At 45.1% G+C, this 25,000-nt stretch overlaps 1 protein-coding gene across 1 annotated transcript in view; it reads left to right on the top strand.

The window, feature by feature from the left end:
* The window catches only part of LOC306930321 (glutamate receptor 1-like), a gene marked incomplete at its 3' end in the record, with an annotated part of 123,627 nt that overhangs the window by 68,936 nt on the left and 29,691 nt on the right, over positions 1-25,000 (top strand). Inside the window, 8 exon segments of the mRNA XM_079511226.1 lie at positions 5,679-5,732; positions 12,383-12,541; positions 13,295-13,462; positions 14,879-14,983; positions 15,307-15,414; positions 19,693-19,899; positions 22,428-22,506; positions 22,509-22,875. Of these exon segments, the coding sequence (XP_079367352.1) occupies positions 5,679-5,732; positions 12,383-12,541; positions 13,295-13,462; positions 14,879-14,983; positions 15,307-15,414; positions 19,693-19,899; positions 22,428-22,506; positions 22,509-22,875 (1,247 nt within the window).

Below are 25,000 nucleotides of genomic sequence, written 5' to 3'. Positions count from 1 at the left end.
CATCTCCATACAACACACTGTTCATCGTGTATAAGCACTGTGAAGCATCTCCATACAACACACTGTTCATCGTGTAAGCACTGTGAAGCATCTCCATACAACACACTGTTCATCGTGTATAAGCACTGTGAAGCATCTCCATACAACACACTGTTCATCGTGTATAAGCACTGTGAAGCATCTCCATACAACACACTGTTCATCGTGTATAAGCACTGTGAAGCATCTCCATACAACACACTGTTCATCGTGTATAAGCACTGTGAAGCGTCTCCATACAACACACTGTTCATCGTGTATAAGCACTGTGAAGCATCTCCATACAACACACTGTTCATCGTGTATAAGCACTGTGAAGCATCTCCATACAACACACTGTTCATCGTGTATAAGCACTGTGAAGCATCTCCATACAACACACTGTTCATCGTGTATAAGCACTGTGAAGCATCTCCATACAACACACTGTTCATCGTGTATAAGCACTGTGAAGCGTCTCCATACAACACACTGTTCATCGTGTATAAGCACTGTGAAGCATCTCCATACAACACACTGTTCATTGTGTGTAAGCACTGTGAAGCATCTCCATACAACACACTGTTCATTGTGTGTAAGCACTGTGAAGCATCTCCATACAACACACTGTTCATCGTGTATAAGCACTGTGAAGCATCTCCATACAACACACTGTTCATCGTATAAGCACTGTGAAGCATCTCCATACAACACACTGTTCATCGTGTATAAGCACTGTGAAGCATCTCCATACAACACACTGTTAATCGTGTATAAGCACTGTGAAGCATCTCCATACAACACACTGTTCATCGTGTATAAGCACTGTGAAGTGTCTCCATACAACACACTGTTCATCGTGTATAAGCACTGTGTAGCATCTCCATACAACACACTGTTCATCGTGTAAGCACTGTGAAGCATCTCCATACAACACACTGTTCATCGTGTATAAGCACTGTGAAGCATCTCCATACAACACACTGTTCATCGTGTATAAGCACTGTGAAGCATCTCCATACAACACACTGTTCATCGTGTATAAGCACTGTGAAGCATCTCCATACAACACACTGTTCATCGTGTATAAGCACTGTGAAGCATCTCCATACAACACACTGTTCATCGTGTATAAGCACTGTGAAGCATCTCCATACAACACACTGTTCATCGTGTATAAGCACTGTGAAGCATCTCCATACAACACACTGTTCATCGTGTAAGCACTGTGAAGCATCTCCATACAACACACTGTTCATCGTGTATAAGCACTGTGAAGCATCTCCATACAACACACTGTTCATCGTGTATAAGCACTGTGAAGCGTCTCCATACAACACACTGCAAAACCCATTCTGACCTGAGATCAGATTCACTGTGAAGCATCTCCATACAACACACTGCAAAACCCATTCTGACCTGAGATCAGATTCACTGTGAAGCATCTCCATACAACACACTGCAAAACCCTGAGCGTTCCTTTAACTCTCCGAGGGTGTGTACGAATGGGCCATTCCACGCTCGGAGCTAAACGAGCAAGTCATTTAACTCAGGATTTGACTGTGTAGATATTCCGAGCCCCAGGCAGAGCTTCAGGGCCTGCTGTGTTGCTCGGGGTCACCATTAATAACAAATGCCACCGCCTGCCATCCACCCGTGCACGTACACACACACACACACACACACGTATACACTCGCAGACATGTTAACATGTTCAAGCAAATATGTGTAACCACACCGGACAAAATGGGAAAGTGTGCAGTGGTGGAAGAAGTGCTCAATTGTTAAGTAAAAGTATCAATACCGCAGTGTAGATTAGAACTATACTCCATTACCAAGTGAAATTCCAGAATTCAAAATGCACTTGAGTAAAAGTACAAAAGTATTGGCATCAAGATGTACTTAACCCATTTTGGGCGGGAACCCCTTTTGGTGTTAGCATCGTGTTATGCTTTAGCTATTGAAAAATAGCAGATCTACAAGCTCATAGCGCGCCACCGAGTGGCGCGCTACGAGCTTGTAGGTCTGCTATTTTTGAAAAATGACTGACGACTGACATAGAAACATAGCTTTTTCAGAAAACTGTCAGGATGTAGAAGACATTTTTAGAATCTGATCTCAGGTCAAAATGGGTTAAAGTACCAAAAGTAGAAAGCGCCCACTATCAGAGTTGGGTGTAACTACACTACTTGTAGTGTAGTTACTGTAATTACACTACTTTTGTCGGTAACGAGTAAGTAACGACACTACTCCTCCAAATTGAGTAATCACACTACAGTTACTGGTTGCTTTAGTTACTAGTACTAGTACTTTGATTGTTTGTTTTATTCCTTCACTTGTTCAACAACCTGGTATTAAAGAGCATCATCTTGTGTATGTCCTCCTTATTAGGATTATAAAGATTTGTTAAGGGGCAAATTATGTGACTGCATCTCAGGCGATTTTATGGAGGAACGCAAAAGTAATGTAACGAGTAGTGTAACTAGTTACTTTCTCCAGGGCGTAATCAAGTAATGTAAGGCATTACTTTTTTCAAAAGTAATGTGTAATGTGTAGTGTATTACTTTTTTGAGTAACGGACCCCAACTCTGCCCACTATGCAGAATGTCCCATTTCAACTTTACAATATTGTGCAACGATATTTTGTGCGTTGAATTGTGACCCATTGTTTTTAGCTTGTAGATCGGCTGTTTTCAAATGGCCGAAATGTACTGTATATAGTGTTTAATGCATGTTTGGTAATAATAATCAATCTATAACTATAGTAAGTTTTGAAATAAATGTAGTGGAGTAAAAGTAAAATATTTCCCCCCGAGATATAGTGGAGTAGAGAAGTAAAGTAATTGGAAATTGGAAATACTCAAGTAGACTACAATTACCTCAACATTTTACTTAACCGAATGTATGCCAAGAATGTGGAATTCCGTTTTATTCTCCACCCCCGCCTGAGCCAGAACGTAAAAATCTTTTTCTTTAACGCAATTATATACTCCAAATGAGCCAAAATCCAGTGTTTGGAAGGTTTTTATTCCCTCTTCTTACATCTGCGGACAAAAACAACTCATCGCCCGTCTACCGCAGCCTGATGGTCTATATGAATACAATATTAGGGGGGCTACACTTCCTGGTTGTCCCCAAGGACTGTCTAAGAAGGACGAGACGCGAAGACCGTAAGGGCGACGCCATGTTGCTCACATGGTGCTCCATGGAAGGAAAGAAACATGCGCAGTTGAGACCAGGAAGTTGGACATGACAAATCATAGATATGGCACAAATGGCCCAGCAGATGGCGTGATGCCACTGACAGGAGATATGCTTGTACATGTCACGTCATTGCATTTTACCTTTTATATTAACGTTTTAACAGAAAATGGATAAGTAAGTCCCAGCATGGATCATCACACAGACAGTAATGTTGGTCGGACGTGACATAATGTACAAGCATCTCTCCTTTCATTGGCATCACGCCATCTGCTGGGCCATTTGCGCCCTATCTATGATTTGTCATATCCAACTTCCTGGTCTCAACTGCGCATGTTTCTTTCCTTCCATGGAGCACCATGTGAGCAACATGGCGTCACCCGTACGGTCTTCGCGTCCCGTCCTCTTTAGACAGTCCTTGGTTGCCCCTGGGATCTCTTCTTCTACTGTGGTATTTTGCGCGTTTTACTGGCACTGGCCTCACGATCCCGCCTATAGTGTAATGGGAGGGATTGGGTTGTTCATGTAAATGTACTTAATTACTGAAACCACTGAACATGTGGGAGAAATGTGAGTTGTCATGCACTACACAAATAACGGATGAGAGCTGAGGAGATGAGATGGGAGGAATGTGAAAAGGGCAAGAGGATCAGTTGTGTGTTTAATTGACCCAGGGGTGTTGTTTTCTTTAAGGCAATTTTGATGTCATCTGTTATTCTAATGAATCCGTTTGTTAGAAGACTTCTCATTGAGAATTACGTGTGATCTCTGTTCTGCTGTTGTCCTCATTATTCACACTTAACTGTGAGATCACGGGAAAAGCATGTAAAATGAATATTCAACGTTGTGTTCTGTCTGTCTGTTCACACACACACACATGCACACGCACACGCACACGCACACGCACACGCACACGCACACACACACACACACACACACACCAAGACCATGCAATGAAGCAATACACGACTAGGAAATGACTGCCGCCGAAGCGACAACATTGTGAAACTGCACTATACAACAACATCGATTTGAGGCTAGAGTTAGGGTTAGATTTAGAGTTAGGGTTAGTAATAGAGTTAGGGTTAGATTTAGAGTTAGGGTTAGTAATAGAGTTAGGGTTAGTAATAGAGTTAGGGTTAGTAATAGAGTTAGGGTTAGTAATAGGTTTGGGAGCGTACCTATGTTCCCCAGGTTCTATGTTCCCCACCATGCAAAAAAGGTTCTTTGTTCCCCACTTAGAATAAACCTAAACCTAAACCAGAAATCCAACCTAGTAATTTTAGTAATTCTAATAAGACTAAAAGTATTTTAGCAACTTAGTCTTAGTGTTACTTTTAGTAGCAAATTCTGATTTAAGCTCAGTCTTTCCATTGAACTTTAGGCCTGCCTATAGGCTACTTAAACTATCTAGTCTTAGCCAACTAAAAACTGTGTTTTTAGAATTGTAGTTTCTGTTGTAGTTTATTTTATGCCAGACTCTTCAACAAAGATGGCAAAAACAAACATTCTTTGTTCTGTACTTATACATACAATTGTATAGTAGAAAACACTTGGAAGTCCTTAAACCAGAAACCTAACCCTAACCCTAAACCCTAAGGTAAGTGGGGAACATAGAACCTGGGGAACATAAGGATGACCCCATAGGTTTAGTAGTTGGACAATGTGCCAAACGCGATGTCGGACAATGACTACAAGGTCAATATGCAGGAAACGTCCATGTTGCTCTATTGCATTGGTCTTGATAAGAAGGATACCGGAGAACTCGCCAGTTTACCAAGTCGCTGCGGCGAAAGTTCTTCATCAATGTCTTCATCCTTATGCTAACTTGCTGTCTTCATCAGTGTAGTACAGTTGGAGGCCATCGATATTGTCCTTTTCTTGGTTTGCGTGATCTGCGCAAAAGGACAGTTAACCCATTTTGGGCGGGAACCCCTTTTGGTGTTTTAAACATTGTTATAATTTAGCTATTGAAAAATAGCAGATCTACAAGCTCATAGCGCGCCACCGAGTGGCGCGCTACGAGCTTGTAGGTCTGCTATTTTTGAAAAATCGTGAAAATATTTATTTCAGAAAACTGGAGGATTTAGAAGGATTTAAAAAAAAATTGAGGTCAGGCCTAAATGGGTCAAATGATAAGGGACAATATCGGTGGCACCCAACTGTATTACTAACCCACAGGTGTTATAGTTCATTTCCAAAGTGATCAAATTATTTTGTGCAATTAAATGGTCAGCTAGATAATGGTGAGTATGTGGATACCAAGGATAAGTAGGCCTACCAATTCAGGATATTGTTTACCAAAGGAATTACATTGTTTCAGTACACACACACACACACACACACACACACACACACACACACACACACACACACACACACACACACACACACACACACACACACACACACACACACACACAGATACTCATGAATTTTCTGTCTTTCATTTCTTCCAGATTGTTGAACAAGGCAAGAATGCGAAGGGTTTTCATTACATCCTGTCTAATCTGGTAAGGACTCTGTCACATCAATAACACACTGCTTTGCCTTCATAGATTCTCTGCTGACTCAGTTCACCTTCTACATTACGCTGCTACAAAAACATGGACTCCAGATGCTAAATGCTTCATTACCTTTATAGCGCACCGACCAAATCACCTGTCCTGAACGTATTCATTTTGTCCCAAGCTGCATAGTTTTATCTTTAAATACCCTCCCCCCAATACACGCACGTGCGCACACACACACGCAAGTACACATGCACCTGCACGCACGCGCACGCACGCACACGCATGCACGCACGCACTCACGCACGCACACAGAGTAGAACATAACCGGTGAGGCGGTGGCAGGTAGAAGTGTGAGTCTCTATGTGAGAGGAGACAGAAGATTTGTCTATAGAAAGCAGCACAGAGCTCCAGTGAGGCAGACGGACACATAAAGGTCAGCCACTAATAGCTCTCTTTGTTCGCTGTCATTTCCCCATCATGTCACGTGGCATTTAGGCAGCATTCAGGCCCACTAAAATAGCCAAATGAAGGGAACATTGATATGGAGAATTGCTACGATAATAGCAGCATTAATATGCAGCTGTCAGGCCCCCCCCCCCCCCCCCAAAAAAAAGAAATCACTGCAGCGGATTTTAGATCACCCTCTTGTCTTGAGAGTTTGGCTTGATTACATTTTAAATGATGAAGCTTGGACAGCAATAAATGCTAATGACCAAAACAACCAAAACAGCCACAATTGTGCGTGTGTGTGTGTGTGCGAGCGTGCGTGCGTGCGAGCGTGCGTGCCGTGCGTGCGTGCGTGCGTGCGTGCGAGCGTGCGTGCGTGCGTGCGTGCGTGCGTGCGTGCGTGCGTGCGTGCGAGCGTGCGTGCGTGCGTGCGTGCGTGCGTGCGTGCGTGCGTGCGTGCGTGCGTGCGTGCGTGCGGAGACAGAGATCAGAGACATACTGTAAGCGAATCAGGGCTTCACGGAATGTCTCCCTTACTTCCGAGCATCAGGAAAGAGCGGTTTCTAAGTAACCTGTCCAGCTCACTGCACTGCATTAACTGCCACATGAGGCAGAGACGGAAATAACAATCAAATAAAATACAGACACCTGGCAGCACACACAATAGAGAGACTGAGGAGAGAGAGGGCTGAATGAGGGAGGGAGACTGAGGAGAGAGGGCTGAATGAGGGAGGGAGACTGAGGAGAGAGAGGGCTGAATGAGGGAGGGAGACTGAGGAGAGAGGGCTGAATGAGGGAGGGAGACTGAGGAGAGAGAGGGCTGAATGAGGGAGGGAGACTGAGGAGAGAGAGGGCTGAATGAGGGAGGGAGACTGAGGAGAGAGAGGGCTGAATGAGGGAGGGAGACTGAGGAGAGAGGGCTGAATGAGGGAGGGAGCGGGCAGTGGTGGAAAAAGTACTCACATGTTTTACTTAAAGGAGCATTCAGTGATTTGGGTGATTTGGAGAAATACCCGGTCCACCCGGTAACAAAATGTGCACATGCACATGCTCTACAGTGGGGGGAAGTACAACAGACCAACAGCATGTGCACCAAGGCCCGCCCCACTCGATCATGATTGGAGGAAGGCCCCCCTCATCCTGATTGGATGAAGGCTTTGCCACCCAAAGCCCAAACCGAAACTAGGGTTTTTTGACCCCAGGGGCTCACTGGGGACAGGGAGGAACTCCTTATATGGTCAGCACACTTTATAGTAGGGAGGATTCTCCAACAAATAAGAAAAAATAAGTGATATTTGAATTAAGTGAAATCACTGAATATTTTAAGTAAAATGATCAATACTGCAATGTAGATGTACTCCATTGCAATGCGTCACACAACGCATTGTGAGCTTGTAGATCTGCTATTTTCAAATGGCCTAAATGTATAGGGCTGTAGTGGTGGTTTTACAATTACAAAGTAACTAGTAACTTAAGTTTTCAAATTATTGTAGTGGAATTACTCAAGTACAGTTAACCCATTCAGGCCTGACGTCGAAATTAAAAAATCAAAAATAGCAGACCTACAAGTTCATAGCGCGCCACTCGGTGGCGCGCTATGAGCTTGTAGATCTGCTATTTTTCAATAGCTAAATTATAACATAATGTTTAAAACACCAAAAGGGGTTCCCGCCCAAAATGGGTTAATGGTTAATGTGGTTAAACGCTAACGTGACATGGATGTGTTCCAGGTCTCAATGGATTAAAAATGCCTCAAGTACAGTACTATAGTGAATTTACACCACTGGGAGTGGGTGTGGCGACGGTTTTCATTCCTGTTCTTAGGTTGTTTTTCTTCTCCAGCTGCCACCTGCCTCTATCTGTCACAGACAGTACAGTGATTGATAGGAAGTTGTGGAAAGTGGAACTTCCACTTCAGAGCCATGCAGGCATCTCCATCTATCTCCAGTCACTCTGTCTCTGGGCTGGAAGACAGTAAGACAGATATATTTGTGCAGTCCCGGCGCTGTTTAATGCAGCTCTTTAACACAATATTTGCCGAACCCGGGAAGTCTCGGGATTCGTGCTCGCAACGTCGTGTGCCAAAACGAGAAGTCTCGGGTTTTATTAATGTAATTTAATCCAGAATTAATAGTTTTTTGCATCCATCGCTAGTCTCCGAGGGCTCCCATGGTGTGACGTCATCAAATATCCAAAATGTCCTTGTGCACTTTTAGGGCTCATATTGAGATAAAGGACAATGTTTAGAGCTTAATATTATCCAACCTCGTGAGTACAACATCATTGTTTACACTGAGAGAACACAGCACAGACTCAAGCTATATGACTAATCACACAAACACTTCCGGTTCAATGAAAGAGTTCACAGCTGTTTGGACGGTATTAAGAGGTTGATATTGATTTTGTATTCATCTTTAGCAGTTTAGTTGTTTTCGTCGACTAAAACCAAGACGAAAAATGTTAGTCGACTACCTGTTTTCACTGACGAAAACTACATGGAAACTAAATGAAAACTAAGCTACGATGACTAAAACTAAGACTAAATATACTGACAATTTCGTCAACAAATAAAAACTAGACTAAAATGTTAGGAAGGGACTAGTGGACAAGTCATTTTACAATGAGTTGCATGCTGAAAATAGACAATCTACAAGCCCACAACGCGTCGCGCTGCGACGCGTTGTGGGCTTGTAGATTGTCTATTTTCAGCAAGTGGCATTACGACGGCATCAAGGCCCGCCAAAATACATTTTGTTCGACTAAATCAACTGTAGATTTAGTCGACTAAAATCTTATGACATTTAGTCGACTAAAACTAGACTAACACTAAGACATTCCGGGTGACTAAAATGTGACTAAAACTAAATGAAAACAATTCAAGAGACTATGACTAAAACTAAAATCAAAATTTGCGGCCAAAAACAACACTGATCTTTAGGGCCCCCTGGAGAGACATGGAGACTCCTAACCTGACTCCGCCAGATGGCGGCAGCAGTGAGTTCCTCCTCCTGCTCCCATCCGGTCTCTCTCGGGGCAGAGACGATGGTACTCCGATCAAATGCTGATCGGAGCGATATGCGGCTGCATGCGGCCGCTAGAGGCGGGATTAACACAACACTGGTGACATATTGAAGCGCTGCCACAGCCCAAATGTACAGTTGGAGGCCATCGATATTGTCCTTTTCTTTTTGCTGAGGTTTGCGTGATCTGCGCAAAACCCCTTTTGGTGTTTTAAACATTATGTTATAATTTAGCTATTGAAAAATAGCAGATCTACAAGCTCATAGCGCGCCACCGAGTGGCGCGCTACGAGCTTGTAGGTCTGCTATTTTTGAAAAATCGTGAAAATATTTATTTCAGAAAACTGGAGGATTTAGAAGGATTTTTTTATTATTTTGAGGTCAGGCCTAAATGGGTCAAATGATAAGGGACAATATCGGTGGCACCCAACTGTAAACACAACCACAACTCGAAATTATTATGGAGATATCCGATTGTTGTCCCGCTGCTTCGGGTTCATCGTTTCTGCTTGAGAGAGACCAGATGCAGGCAGGAGGAGGGAACTTGTGAACTCAATACTGCCGCAATCTGGCGGAGTCAGGTTATGAGACGTACTCCTGCTACTGAACAAACAAGAGCAATGAGTAAGTCTAGCCTTGCCGAGCCATGAGGCCCATATAGGGCAGGAGCCTATCTCCTGTTTCTGTAGCGTGGCAGCACCCCCGGACATGACGCTAGTATGTCGCAGGGATTTCCCCCCAATCCAACCCTTGATGCTGAGTGTCAAGCAGGGAGGCACTGGGTCCCATTTTTTAGAGTCTTTGGTATGACCCGGCCGGGGATTGAACCCCAACCTCCCAGTCTCAGGGCGGACACTCTAACCACAAGGCCAATGAGCTGGCAATTTAGAGCTTTTTGTGTGTGCAGTTCTCCCTCCTTCTCAACACCTATTTTAACCAGAGAAAACCACTTACCTTAAGCTTCATGTACACTAGACCTGTGCTTCATGTACACTAGACCTGTGCTTCATGTACACTAGACCTGTGCTTCATGTACACTAGACCTGTGCTTCATGTACACTAGACCTGTGCTTCATGTACACTAGACCTGTGCTTCATGTACACTAGACCTGTGCTTCATGTACACTAGACCTGTGCTTCATGTACACTAGACCTGTGCTTCATGTACACTAGACCTGTGCTTCATGTACACTAGACCTGTGCTTCATGTACACTAGACCTGTGCTTCATGTACACTAGACCTGTGCCCGTCGGCCACCGGCCTACTTGGGAGCGATGCAACTTGGGAACCTAATAATACCCGTTGTCAACTTGTCATAGCATCCGTTTTAACTATCTGTCTGTGTACCTTTTGTGCCCATACTGTATATCAGGGTTCCCCAATAGGCGGCCCGCGGGCCATTTGCGGCCCGCGGAGCGCCCCCTTGCGGCCCGCGGAAGAATATAAAAGAAAAAAAAACATTTTTTTTTTTGGGGGGGGGGGGTCCCAGATATAAATGGCATTAAATGGGGGTCAGTAGCCTATGCATGTCAAACTGGGCATCCTTTTCAAATGGGGTCCTGCCCTGAAAATGAATTTTCAGGGCAAGACCTCGACCTCACGCGTGCGGACTCGGCCCCCAGCCTGGTACCCTAGTCAAAATATGGCCCTCGAGGAAAATTAATTTGGTGAACCCTGCTGTATATGGAGATCTCTGTATCTGTCTGTCTGCCTGTGTCTGAAGAGTGCAAACTGACTGTGAAACGTGGACTGTAAGTAATCAAATGGCAGGTGCGGGGTTGCCATGGCTATCAATTGGCTGAGACAGAGGCTGGGAATTGTACAGGTGAGGGGACTTAGGCTCATTAGGTCCACTGGCAGAGCCTGACCAGATCACAGAGAAGATTGTGCACATCTCAATGGCTATATTTAGGCCAGGTGCTGGATGTCAGGCATTAAGGCAAACAAAAAAGGAAGAGAAAGAACATCCGCACACTAGTTTCTAGAGCTCCGAGACCTACTTTGTATAGAGGCAACAAATTGCAACGTTTCGACCTACAAGGTCTTCATCAGGCAAAATATGATGTTTGATTTGGTTCGTGGATTGCAACCGTACAGACAGACAGAGACGTGGTGCATTTCTAGTTAGATATTGTTTTTACTATGTTACTTGTTACTACATTAAAAATCACACCTGTGTGAACTGAGTGGTGTAAGGTCTTATATAGCCTGTCTGACGTAATTAAATCATGTCTGACGTAATGAAATCACACCCGGGTGAACTGGGTGAACATAGCAACCATGCTCATTTTTTGAGCACAGACAGACAGACAGACAAACAAAGCCAGTTGTAGGAGTGGTTTACACCACTCAAAAATGATGTGTGGCCCCTCGCCATTTTCAACTGCTCATTTCATCCTGGAGCTGAGCCTGGCTCACCATACAATCTCTTAACCAAACGTCACAGTTACAAGGCTGATGGACCTTGTGACGTAACAGAAAAATGCCTATATTGAAATAATGCTGTAGGAAAGTAATAAGATAAGGTAGCCGTGGCTTCTCTCTCTCTCTCTCTCTCTCTCTCTCTCTCAAAGAGAGAAAAAACACAGCTCTAGTCCATGTAACAATAGAAAGCTCAGAAACAGTAAATGGCTCCATTTTCCTTCCAGGACCTTCCATCACCCCTCCATTGTTCCTGGTGAATCCGGGTGATGCAGTGTAGAATCTACTGTAGATGGAATAATTCCGTCAGAGATTACTTCACTGTTCTCCTGGCAACATGAACAAAATAAATGCAGTTCTCATTCTCACCCCTCTCGCCCTAAAAAAAGATGGAAGTGAGACCTCTGTGGAATAACCCCCCCCCCCCCCCCCCCTTAGAGGAAGAGAGAGATTTGTCATTTTCATGAAGCGTTTGACCCTTACAGCTAAAAGGTTTTAGAATGTATAGCCCACAGTACAGAACACAGTACTGTGTTACATTTATGCAAATGGAAGAGCTCTTTGTTCCATACAATTCAACCGGAAAATGTTGCCAAAGTGACGACGAATAATCAGATTAATAAAGACAAACAGGAGAAGGAAAACAAAGATATACGAGAGGGGTGCGTTCGTGCGTGCGTGCGTGCGTGCGTGCGTGCGTGCGTGCGTGCGTGCGTGCGTGCGTGCATCTCTTCATAATATCTTGTGCCTGTGTGCTTCAGGGTTTCCTGGACATTGATTTGACAGACCTAAGGAAGGGTGGAGCCAACATAACAGGTTTCCAGCTGGTCAACAACTCGGCGCCAGAGGTCAGCCACGTGGTCCAGCAGTGGATGGAGTTTGACAACAAAAATGACAAAGTTCCAAAGAGAAGCCTAAAGGTATCTCACCGTCCTCTCTCTAGGGTTTCAAATGTTCTATTGACTAGCGGTTAACGACCCCTAGTCTTAGAGAAATGGGTTACAACTGTACTATGACCACTTTTTTCCCTTCCACACCAAGCTCTAGCACCCCCTAGTGTCTATCTGTGCACGCCACTGAGTGTAGGCCATGGACGACGGGTGTAACATGGTCTCTGGAGCGCATAGGCGGGCAGCTGAGTTTTGAATGTATCGGAGATTATTGAGCACTTTGGAGGTGCTGCCAAAAGGATGGCTAGCAGTTATGACCAAAAACATTTTTTTTATCCCCCCCCCCCCCCAAGCTTTTTTCACAATTTTGATTTAACTACATTGCAAAAGTAGCATTACTTTTCATGTAAAATTACTTAATTTCTGTGCAACAACTTTCTTGTTTAAACCTAGCTCGAGTTAACATGTGGCATCTTAGGATAGATGTAGACCTATTTGACAGTGCAGAAACATAATTGCCTTCCTTGATGTATTAATGAGCATCAATTAACGACCATCACCTGGGCACAGTCAGACACATACAGCTCCCCTCTGCAGGCCTCTACTAGTACTGAAAGTCGGGATATAATATCGATATATCGCAATATACGATATATCGTTACATGCCTACTAGCAGTACATATAGCCTCAGAGAGGTGGAGTAGCATTGTGAAAGTATAAGTAAGGATGTGATGAGGTTCTTCTTATACGTGAAGTGTTATATTAGCTGTTGTGTCTCTGCAGTACACAGGTGCTCTGACCTACGACGGGGTGAAAGTCATGTCGACGGCGTTCCAGAACCTGAGGAGACAGAGGATAGATATCTCCCGTAGGGGCAACGCTGGGGAATGTCTGGCCAACCCACCTGCTCCTTGGGGACAGGGCATCGACATCCAGAGAGCACTACAGCAGGTCACTCACCGCACACACACGCACGCACGCACGCACACGCACACGCACAATCATTTCATTGTGCCTGTTTCATTTCATTGACGGATCACGGGCCGAGGCGAGCGTTACCAAGCGACAGGGGCGCTGCTAGATGGTAGCTATATCACCGATCTCTTTCGGAGCGAATATAAATCCCCAAAAAGTCGTAAAAGTCATCCTCGGCAGGGAGCGCCATTGGGAAAAAGTTGTCCATAGCAGTACATGAGTTAAAATGTTGTGTAATGCCAATTATTTGGGGCAGTATCCTCACACCCTGTTCCTGGCCCACAGGTTGAGAAGAACCAGTGGGCTACATACATCACACACAAACACACAATCACACTCAGGGCACACATGCAAATACATAAAGCCATGTGTGCATTCATGCAAGTGTTTGAGTGGCACATTGACTAACAGTTCCTGATCCAGAGCTGGCTGAACAAATGAGGTCTCGTTCTGTGGCGTAAAGTTCACATTAAGTCCCTGCAGAGCTCACCAGTATCGAATGTGACGTCCTCTGTTGGTAAACACAACCTGCAGGCAATAAGCCTCGCCCCAGAGCATCATGGGATATGACATCAGCATTTGAGCTCAGTAATGCAATGTTTGGACCAGCCAGAAATTAATACTTTAGGCCTGGGCCGTGGCTCAGTGGTCCAGGCACCTTGGCTGGTAATCCAGTCTGGCAGTGTGCCGCGGGCTCGACTCCCGATCCCGACGGCCCTTACTGCATGTCTTCCCCCCCATCTCTCTCCCCATTTCCTGTCAGCCTACTGTCTGTCCCTCCATAAAATATATAAAATAAAGGCGAAAGCCACAAAAAAAAACATTTAAAAAAATAAATGAATACTTTAGTGTAATGGCAAGCAAGGCACTCTCCCCAACATTTCACATTGATATGGAAACGCACACACCTACCCTGTACTCGTGCAAACACACACGTGCGCGAGGTAGCCTGAGGCTCTGTCTGTGGAATGGCAGTGCACACGTCTGGTCAGTGTGACCATCTGCCGGGGGGGTAGACTGGAGATTGAAGCTGCTCTCGCTCAATTAACTCTCTCACCCAGCCAAGAAAAATACTGCAGTGCAAACAGACACACACACACACACACACACACACACAGGCACAGACTGTCTATTATTCACTTCCGTAAAGCACACATGTAGCACACACTTTCGCAAATAAATGAACACTATGCAAACACATTCAAGCCAAGCTAAACACGCAACGGCGTGTAAAATGTTGTTGACACATAAATGTTGGGCTGCTGGTTGACGGAGCATTCATCGCATGCATGATGAGATGAGTTGCTCTTCTTTCCGCTCTGGGAGACACAGTGACACCACAGAAGAGTGACTCACTGTCTGACACCATGTCTCCGTCTCCTCTTCACACAGGTCCGTATCGACGGGCTGACGGGTCACATCCAGTTCAATGAGAGAGGCCGCAGGACCAACTACACTGTCAGCGTTATGGAACTGGCCCCCTCTGGACCCAAGAAGGTCAGTCTGGGTACTACTGTCTCCTGTCTGGGAGGTGGCGGAGAACAGACTTGTGGCCACAAGGTCACCGTCTCACGTCTCAGTGCCTTGAAGTAGAAGCTCGAGCGGCCTTCGGTTGAGCGTCTAGACTTGTGGCCACAAGAAGGTCTGGGTACTACTGTCTCCTGTCTGGGAAATGGCGGAGAACAGACTTGTGGCCACAAGAAGGTCACCGTCTCAATTCCTTGAATTGGCTTGGATAATCTGGGTGGATAAAGTATCCAGTATATTCATCGATATCACTGTGTCCTAAACTGTAATGATGTGCCCTGTTTGTTGTGTAGGTGGGCTACTGGAATGAAGATGAGAAGTATGTGAGCACAGCGGCCATGAGAGGCACCAATGAAACATATGGCCTTCAGAACAGGACTTACATCGTCACCACTATCCTGGTGAGAGTGTGTGTGTTTGTTTGTGTGATGCAAACTTTGGGGTATTATCTTTGTTAGCCTATAGGGCACGTGCATGCGCAAGTTGGTTGTGAGGAGCTTTCAAATGGCCGGCCTCTCCAAAAGGAGGGTCAGCAAAAGTATTGCTCAGTATCAGCTATTTTAGGAAGCCGATGATGATGATTGTTGTCTGCTGTGTTTGACAACTACTGTATGCCAACATTATTGTATGTAACAATGTTCTGCCTTACAGCATTATCCACTTTGTAACTGGCTTTTCCCCTTATTATCTGACTGGCACCGCACTGGCAGTGTTTATGTCCTTTGTCTTCATAGTGTGTGTGTGCGTGCGTGCGTGCGTGCGTGCGTGCGTGCGTGCGTGCGTGCGTGCGTGCGTGCGTGCGTCTCGGCTGGGGCGTACATCTACTGTTTGCCTTATTATCTGACTGGCACCGCACTGGCAGTGTTTATGTCCTTTGTCTTCATCGTGCGTGCGTGCGTGCGTGCGTGCGTGCGTGCGTGCGTGCGTGCGTGCGTGCGTGACCTTTCTCTCTGCGGTCTCCCTGGGTCCGTGTTTCTCTGCCCAGTGACCCGTAGCGGCCGTGTGTTACCTTCCTCTCAACCGTAACCCACAGGAGGGCTGCTCATCTTTTACACCATCATGAAATATGGACGTAGGATTTGCTGAGCTCACTGTCGTCTTATAGCTTTAGGTAACACTGTCAGTCGTAACGCGCCGAGGGAACCGCGGGGGCCTCCGTCCGTGGTTCGATAGCAGACAATTCAAAACTGGCCTGCTTCAATCCCACTACCAATTGCAGCGTTCGCTTTCTCGGCTGCTCACCTTTGATTTATCTGTTGACTGTTGGAACATCGAAATATTCGGAGAGAACAATGGGTGAGGGGAGAGAGAGCGTGCCTGACGCCTGCTCGTAATGACCAGATTTCAACTCCCTTTCTTGCCGAACAGACACTTGCCACGCACAAAGGCATAATGGCATCTTGTAAATGTTATACCGTATAATTATCTTCTTCTGTCAATTCAAATTCATGCTCACCTCTGTTATTATATATGGTTTCTGTTAGAAGCCTCAGCTGCTAAAAAAAAAAGCTCTGATCTTTGTGCATTATGCATCAAACACATGCTGAATGCCATCAGGTTATTTAAGTCCGTGCAACAACCACATAATGAAACGTTATGGATCACTGTAAATCTGTCGCTGACTTTATTACACCATAACTTCAACCCTGCTGCTCAAACTGGTTAATATCTATCAGGAGAAATGGCATATTAATATGTCAGCATTTTATCAGCACAGTGGAATTACGAGTCGGGTACTTTGCAGTAATGCTATATATGTGGTGCATTTAACCCATTTTGGGCGGGAACCCCTTAAACATTATGTTATAATTTAGCTATTGAAAAATAGCAGATCTACAAGCTCATACGAGCTTGTAGGTCTGCTATTTTTGAAAAATTGTGAAAATGTGGTCCAAATGTTTGAATATATTCTTTCAGAGCGAACGTTTTCAACTCAAATCGTTGCTTCTGGGGGGGTCCCTGGAACAACATATTTTCCGATGGGGGTCGGTGGCCAATTACATATATTTTTGGGGGTCCTTGACATGAAAATGTTTGTGAACGACTGACATAGAAACATGGGTTTTTCAGAAAACATTTTTTAAGAATCGTCCTTAGGTCTAAATGGGTTAAATTGGTCAAGCAATTTCAGTATTACAATTACACACTTTACTGCCAAGCAGAGAAACGTAACCAGAGGCTATAGATACACACTAGACTAGACAGACCACAGACTTATTATCAAAATATAAAATCTTTATTGGAAAATGCAAAATGTGAAATATAGACTTTATTACGAAGCAATTTATCACAAGGTTAACAATAGAGCACCGAAGTCTGACGTCAATATCGGTAGAGGGCGCAAATCCACGGGTTCGTGTACTTTTTATTTGCATTGTAATCCCCATAAGGGGATTTTAGATCGCCTCATTGCGAACTAACTATAGAAGCTGGCCTAAACTGTCTGTCTGTCTGTGTGTGTGTCACGCTGTAACACCACCGGCCCGCCACCAGAGGGAGCAGCTGTATCACACACAAAAACACACACACACACACACACACACACACACACGCACACATACACACTCAAAAATAACTTAAAAAATGACCTTAACTTGAAACTTGAAACTTAACTTGAAAAAAAAATCTTAAAAAAAGAGAAATTGAAAAAAAAACAAAGTACGTAATTTATTCTAATTGTTGTTATTGCAATTTACGAGCTGCGTTCGCTTCCCGCGTTCGCACGTCTTACTTGTATAAGTACTGCGTTGAGTCAATGAACACATAGGTGGTTCTCAAAAATGTTGGCTGGGGACCCCCGGAAATGCCTTGGCCATGTCTCGCGACCCCTGCCCCGCCCCCCTCCCCACAACCAATACTTATACAATAACCTGAATAATAGAGAAAATATATCATAAATGAATACTGAAACCAGATTATAATCATTATGGAAAGTGCACTAGGCTATGTAAACTCTACATTTCCATTGTCCAGCCATTCAGTTGCAAAAAAAAAAGAAATAATACTAATAATTTGGGGACCCCCCCCAAAAATAATTTGGCGACCACCCGAGGGGTCACGACCCACATGTTGAGAACCCCCTGCCATACAGCATGTTGCTCACTAGAAGTAACGACATTTAAATTACCCTTTAGTTGCATTTCGATGAATCATACACATCCCAAAAATACTAATAAACAACACTAATAGTAAGGGCATTTTATCAGGTATTTGACCAATCTGGGAACTAAATTAGGCCATATCCACTTGACCAAAATGTGCTGACCTCATCACGTTTGTGATGACGGCTATGGCCGTTTTCCTCCCAAGGAGTGTTTTTTGTACAAAACGAATGCTTGGAATGGATTCAGAATCATGAAAACCCCCTAGTTTCATGTCACATGCTACTTAAAGAATGATGAAATTTGGACTTTTTTGCCTTATATAGAATGTTAATGGTATGGTCACATATTATGCTAATAACTCAATTTCCCCCGGGAGTTGAATTTCAAACTTTTAGTACATGTTATTAGACACCTTTAGAAACACATTGGTGAAGAAATTTCTTGGTAACGATTTAGTTCCCAGATTTTCATAGATTTCTCTTACTATAATGAGAGCGAGAGAGACAAACTTACACTTTACTGAATGACTGCACCACCCTCAGCGTGGAAGACGCCACACACGGATTTGCATCACTCTGTGGAAACCATGACAGGGTTAGCACTGCACATCACGCCCTCTGCTGGGCCATTTGTGCCATATCTATGATGTGTGCACGTACAACTTCCTGGTCTCAATTGCGCATGTTTCTTGCACACACCATGTTTCTTTCCTTCCAGGGAGCAACATGGAGTCCACCGTACGTACGGTCTTCGCTTCCTAACCTGATTTAATAAACCTTGCCCGGCAACAGGAACTGGACTCCTGTGTAATTGGCTACGGCTGATCACATGACACGCGTGTCAACGCAGTGCAAGGCATGCTGGCAGAGCCGGATTTACCTTGCTGAGGGCCCCCGGGCTGGAGCAAATTTGAGGGCCTCCCTCGGGGCGCGCGGCGGAGGCGCGACCCCTCGGGTGGTCGCCAAATTATTTTGGGGGGGTCCCCAAAATTCAGGGGTACCCAGGCCCCTAAAAAGAGAGGCAGGCTCTGCCTCTTGTATAGCTCTTGTATTATGGTTTAACCATAATACAACTAAATACAATAACTATACACACATTTCACTTGAATTGGATTTCAATACTTTACAATCTTATAATTATTATTATTCATTTTTTTGGGGGGCCCCCTAGTCGGGGGCCCCCGGGCTGCAGCCCACCCTAGCCAAACGGTAAGTCCGGCTCTGCATGCTGGGTTATAGGTGCCAGAAGGCCATGCTTCCGCGTTGTGACGTCATTGAATATTTTCCCTCCATCCACACTTTATAGCGACGATCTTTAGCGGCATTTATCTCGGAATTGAAGCTCAGATTGAGGTAATCATACAGGACATCAATATTTTATGAGCTCAATAAGAAATCCCTGTGACCTCGCGCTTCTGACGAAAAGGTACCAGGAAACGATTGATTGCTACTCCCGGTTCACCAAATCAGCTGGTGGCTCTTCAAAATAACCTAGAACTTGACCTCAAACGTGGCGCTTAAAGACTTAAAATGGATGAATACTGGAGATAATTCACACCTTTCCTCCTTCTTGCAGGAGTCCCCATATGTGATGTTGAAGAAAAACCACGAGCAGCTGGGGGGGAACGATAAGTACGAGGGCTACATTGTGGAGCTGGCCGCTGAGATAGCCAAGCATGTGGGCTACCACTACAAGCTGAAGGTTGTCTCCGATGGCAAGTACGGAGCCAAAGACCCAGAAACCAAGATGTGGAACGGCATGGTGGGAGAACTGGTGTATGGGGTGAGTGAGCCCAAGATGTCTACATCGGGGATTGCCGAAGTCATTGGGGAAGGGGTGTAACAATATGATTGTTAGTTGGCTACGTGTTGCCGCACGGACATGTTAGAGTGTAACACCAGGGCAGCAGAATGAACCATAGAGTATATAAAAGGATAGAGACTGAACTGGCGCGAAGCTCCGCCCCCCCAGCTATTCATGTCAGTGGAAGTTGCTCAGTGGCGTTTTGAAGCACCCGGAAGACTGCCGGAAGTGCCGCATTTGACCACCAAATTTTGGTGGTCAAATGCGGAAGTGCAACCGAGCGCTCAATGTTAAAGCCCAGCTGCACGGGGTTTCCCGGTCATGAATCCACGGGTCCGCCTGTAGTCCCTCCTCCTACCACTAGGGCCGAGCGCCTCAACATTGAATAGCCTCACTGGCCCCTTGGAATGAACATGCTCGAGTGACAGAGAGCCAGACTATAAACATGCTACGCTGTGAATAAAGTGTAAGCAGCTTGAGTAATGCTTTAATCGTCCGTTCTTGAAGTACGAGAGGCAAGAATGAAACATGGTGGCAGCGGAAATAACTTTGGAATAAGAGTGGCAAGAATGAAACAGGGGGGGGGTGAGGGCCGCATTGGACGAAAGGTGACTTGATGAGGGCCGCAGACGGCATGCATGCTCTCACGTATGTTTACGGGGAGGCATACTATGGTTGGTCCGACAGAGCATTGGCTCGACATGCGTCCGCACCTCGGACTAGCGCCTGCTCCCGTGCTTGCGGTTATGGTTAGGTTAGGGTTTGAGGTGGGTTGTCGTGTTTCGGACCAATGACTCGTCGGACCAAACACATGCACTCATGTCTACGTACACACAGCTGTCACTTGGCTTTGTTTTTCTTCCTGTTGTCCCAGTAACTGCTAGAGCTACAGTATATCACTTTACAAATTATATGTATTATTAAGAATAGCTATACTTTCATTATTGACTTTCATTTTTGGTATTACAACTTGTAGCCTACAAGACATTTGCTATGAGAGATGCAATAAACATTTGAAAATAGAATCATTCAATTCCAAATACTGTCTCCGCTATAATTTGTAATTTGTAATGGCTAGCCTGAGCTAATGTGTTAGGTTTGTGGTCTAGAGGGGCGGGTCGCGGCAGAGATTAGGGCACGCCCTGATTGGATCTCACCGATCTGTCAGTCACCCCGGCCCCTCCTCCCCCCCCCCCCCCCCCCCAGTGCAGCGCTACGTTACATAATTTGGAGCGACGCCCACCCGGAAGGCTTGACTCCTCCCACTTCTAGCCCAGAGCGGCCAATGCCGTTCCTCCAGGCTTACATTTTTTGCGCCGACCAAAATGAAAGCCTGGTACCGAGGCTAGTAAATGGCTACTAAACCCTTTGTTTCATGCAGGCCTACTTTTTTATTGAAGTGATGAGCAATAAATGGAACATTCAGAAAAATATCACTGAATAATAATAAAAAAGAATTAAAAAATATATATATATATATTTTTTTTTAACCAATTTAGGCCTGACCTCAACATTTTTAAATCCTCCAGTTTTCTGAAATAAATATTTTCACGATTTAAAAAAAATAGCAGACCTACAAGCTCGTAGCGCACCACTCGGTGGCGCGCTATGAGCTTGTAGATCTGCTATTTTTCAATAGCTAAATTATAACATAATGTTTGAAACACCAAAAGGGGTTCCCGCCCAAAATGGGTTAAGTTTTAAAAACATTTGAAATTATTATTTTTGACTTTAACATTCCAGACATTCCATTCAATCAAGCGTCTTCACAGCTGAGCACAATCAAACCTTCAATCATGTCTGAGGGAGGTTGGGGAGGGGGAGAGCGGAACAAGGAGTGAGCATTTTGGTTAATTCTTAAAAAAATGCATAACTCCTCACAGGAATGGGCTAATGCATCTGAAATATAGTGGAAGAATTACATTCCTTCGGCCCCCACATTATTAGACTGTAATGAGTTTAACTCAGGCCAAGTGTGTGACTGAAATCACCATTACTCTCTCCGTGTAATTTACTTTTTGGAGACCGTGATTGGTGTAGCAGCATTGGCTGAGATGCGTATAGTTCACTGTGATAATTGATCTACTTCCCATGGGCTCGGCAAAATAGAGATTGTGAAAGAACATGTCGAAAAATCACACTCGTCTGAAGTGAGGGGCGCCATTTAATGTTTGTTTAGAGCACTTTAAACATCATTACCTGCAGGCAAAAGTGCACTATAGTCCATAGACTTGACTGCCACATGGCGTCACGTTAAAAGTGCTAAACAAACATTAAAAAGTCCATAGACTTGGCTGCCATATGACGTAATTCCGAATGTTGCAGTGTCATCCACTACTGTTAAGCGAATATCAGGAGTTGGTTCATCGAGATAATCTGTGTGTGTGTGTGTGTGTGTGTGTGTGTGTGTGTGTGTGTGTGTGTGTGTGTGTGTGCGCGTGTGTGTGTGCGCGCGCGTGCGTGCGTGCGTGCGTGCGTGCGTGCGTGCGTGCGTGCGTGTCCCTCAGAGAGCCGACGTGGCGGTGGCTCCCCTGACCATCACTCTGGTTCGCGAACAGGTGATCGACTTCTCCAAACCGTACATGTCTCTGGGATCTCCATCATGATCAAGAAGCCCACCAAGTCCAAACCGGGGGTGTTCTCCTTCCTGGACCCACTGGCCTATGAGATCTGGATGTGCATTGTGTTCGCCTACATCGGCGTCAGCGTGGTTCTGTTCCTGGTCAGCCGCTTCAGCCCGTACGAGTGGCACGCAGACGACTATGAGGACGTGGCCGACGCGCAGACGCCCGCCCAGCCCTCAGCCTCCAACGGGCTCCAGCCGGGCCAGGCGGGTGGCATGCAGGCAAACCCCAACCAGCAGAGCCCCGAGCAGACCAATGAGTTTGGCATCTTCAACTCCCTGTGGTTTTCCCTGGGAGCGTTCATGCAGCAGGGCTGTGACATCTCCCCACGGTAAGCAGATGACAAGGCTTGTTTATCATCACATACAGCCCCAGACTTGCTTTTTCTCTGCTGCTGACTGCACTGCCAAGAGTTCAACATGTTGTGCTCTTTGTTTGTAGGCGAGATTTGCATCTTTATTGGTTGGTTGTGTACAGTCCTGAACGTTTTTGAGAGGCGCTAGCCCCTCCTATATGCCCAGCTTTGTCTGTTTGTGTGAACACAGACACAATGATTTCATCGGCTGATCACCCCATAGCGATGATTTGATTGGCTGATCACCCCATAGCGATGATTTGATTGGCTGAGCAAAGTACATATTGAATTGGGGGCAGAAAAGTGAAGACGGCAAAAGTGAGTGTGATTTGTGATGATTTGATGACAGTTCTGACAGTTTGTCTAACTCACACTGCGTGAAAAGAGGAGTTAACAGGCAATTACGGGAACTGTATATACATGTAATATACGGTAATATACAGGTGTGATGGTACAATTTGGGAGTTTACGGGAGTTTGTTGGACAGTTTAACGGAGTTTCCTGTAATATACACATCTGTGTATTCCAAGCTTCTTGCGCAGTGTCAGTATGACGATAAGAGCGCCCCTCACTTAATTCACACAGGCGTGAGTTCTTCTTGAAGGATCTGTTCATTCTGTAGACCAGATCATCATGTATAGGCAGGGAGAGCACATCGATGCACATACAGTTGGGTGCCGCTGATATTGTCCCTTATCGTTTGACCCATTTAGGCCTGACCTCAACATTTTAAAAAATCCTTCTAAATCCTCCAGTTTTCTGAAATAAATATTTTCACGATTTTTCAAAAAAAGCTATTGAAAAATAGCAGATCTACAAGCTCATAGCGCGCCACCGAGTGGCGCGCTACGAGCTTGTAGGTCTGCTATTTTTCAATAGCTAAATTATAACATAATGTTTAAAACGCCAAAAGGGGTTCCCGCCCAAAATGGGTTAACTGTCCTTTTGCGCAGATCACGCAAACCTCAGCAAAAAGAAAGGACAATATCGATGGCCTCCAACTGTAGTGTGTTACTGCATATGAACCGAGTTGTGTGCACTCTGGTGAGGTTGATCCATATACACACGTTTCTTCCAAACAGGCCCTTATATGTGGTAAAAGTCCAGACTCTTGAAGCACTCTTGTTGAGTATCCCAGTGTGGGGGTGCAGGATGGAGTGGCAGTGTCTTATCACTCCCCCCGGAGCGCTCTCCCGAGCTCTCGCTATAGAAGCACCCCGCAAAAAAGGTCACCAATTAAAAAGCTCATTAACGTGTCTGAAATTAGAGCCACCGAGGGGTTGACTTTCTGGGGCTTTCCGGAGGGACTTGAGAGTGAAGGGGAGAGGAGAATGTCAACATTAAAAGCTCTAAAACCAATGGAGATAGATTGGGTTATTAGAGAGAGAGAGAGAGAGAGAGAGAGAGAGAGAGAGAGAGAGAGAGAGAGAGAGAGAGAGAGAGAGAGACGGGGGGGGGGGGGGTAGTTTATTGTCATTTTTGTCTACATGTATTATAGCTATTAATTCATGTAACAGGGCTCACAGCGCACCTGCAATTTACATTAGACAGTTAATTAAATTACTATTATATTGTACACTGAGACCAGGTACTGAGCCCATACTGAAAACCAGTGAACGGTGGTGGATTAGGAGGCAGAGTGGCCTCCTGTGAATCGGGAAAGGTTCCCGGTTTGATCCCTATGGCTCCCCCCTGGAGTAAGTAAGTGTAAGGACAGTAAGTGTCCTTGAGCAAGACCCTGAACCGCTAATAGGCCAATCAATATAAGCTTTAAAAAAAAAGAAAAGACCCCAGTAGCGTTTCCAGGAATTTCATTTTGGGCAGGCAAGATGTGTTGTCGTCTAAACTTAAGGTTTTCAAACAGATACCTGTCAGACAAGTATAGGCTACAAAGGATGAAAGCCATGCACTTGCATTCCAATGGGTGATTGAGCGTCGCGCTCCAAACCGCTGTCCACTAATAGTTCTCAGGTCTGGTGTTTGTCCTCATCTTTTTCCTCAGTGTATATGGATTTTGGCCAGGCAGAAATGGATTTGGACAGGCGGCCACCTGGCCTCGCCTCATTGTAGATATATGCCACTGGCCTGACGCAAAAGGGAA

This window comes from Electrona antarctica, assembly GCF_951216825.1.
Source record: "Electrona antarctica genome assembly, chromosome: 1".
NCBI lineage: Eukaryota > Metazoa > Chordata > Actinopteri > Myctophiformes > Myctophidae > Electrona > Electrona antarctica.
The sequence above is the reverse complement of the archived record's forward strand: the minus strand, read 5'-3'. Positions and strand labels throughout refer to the sequence as shown.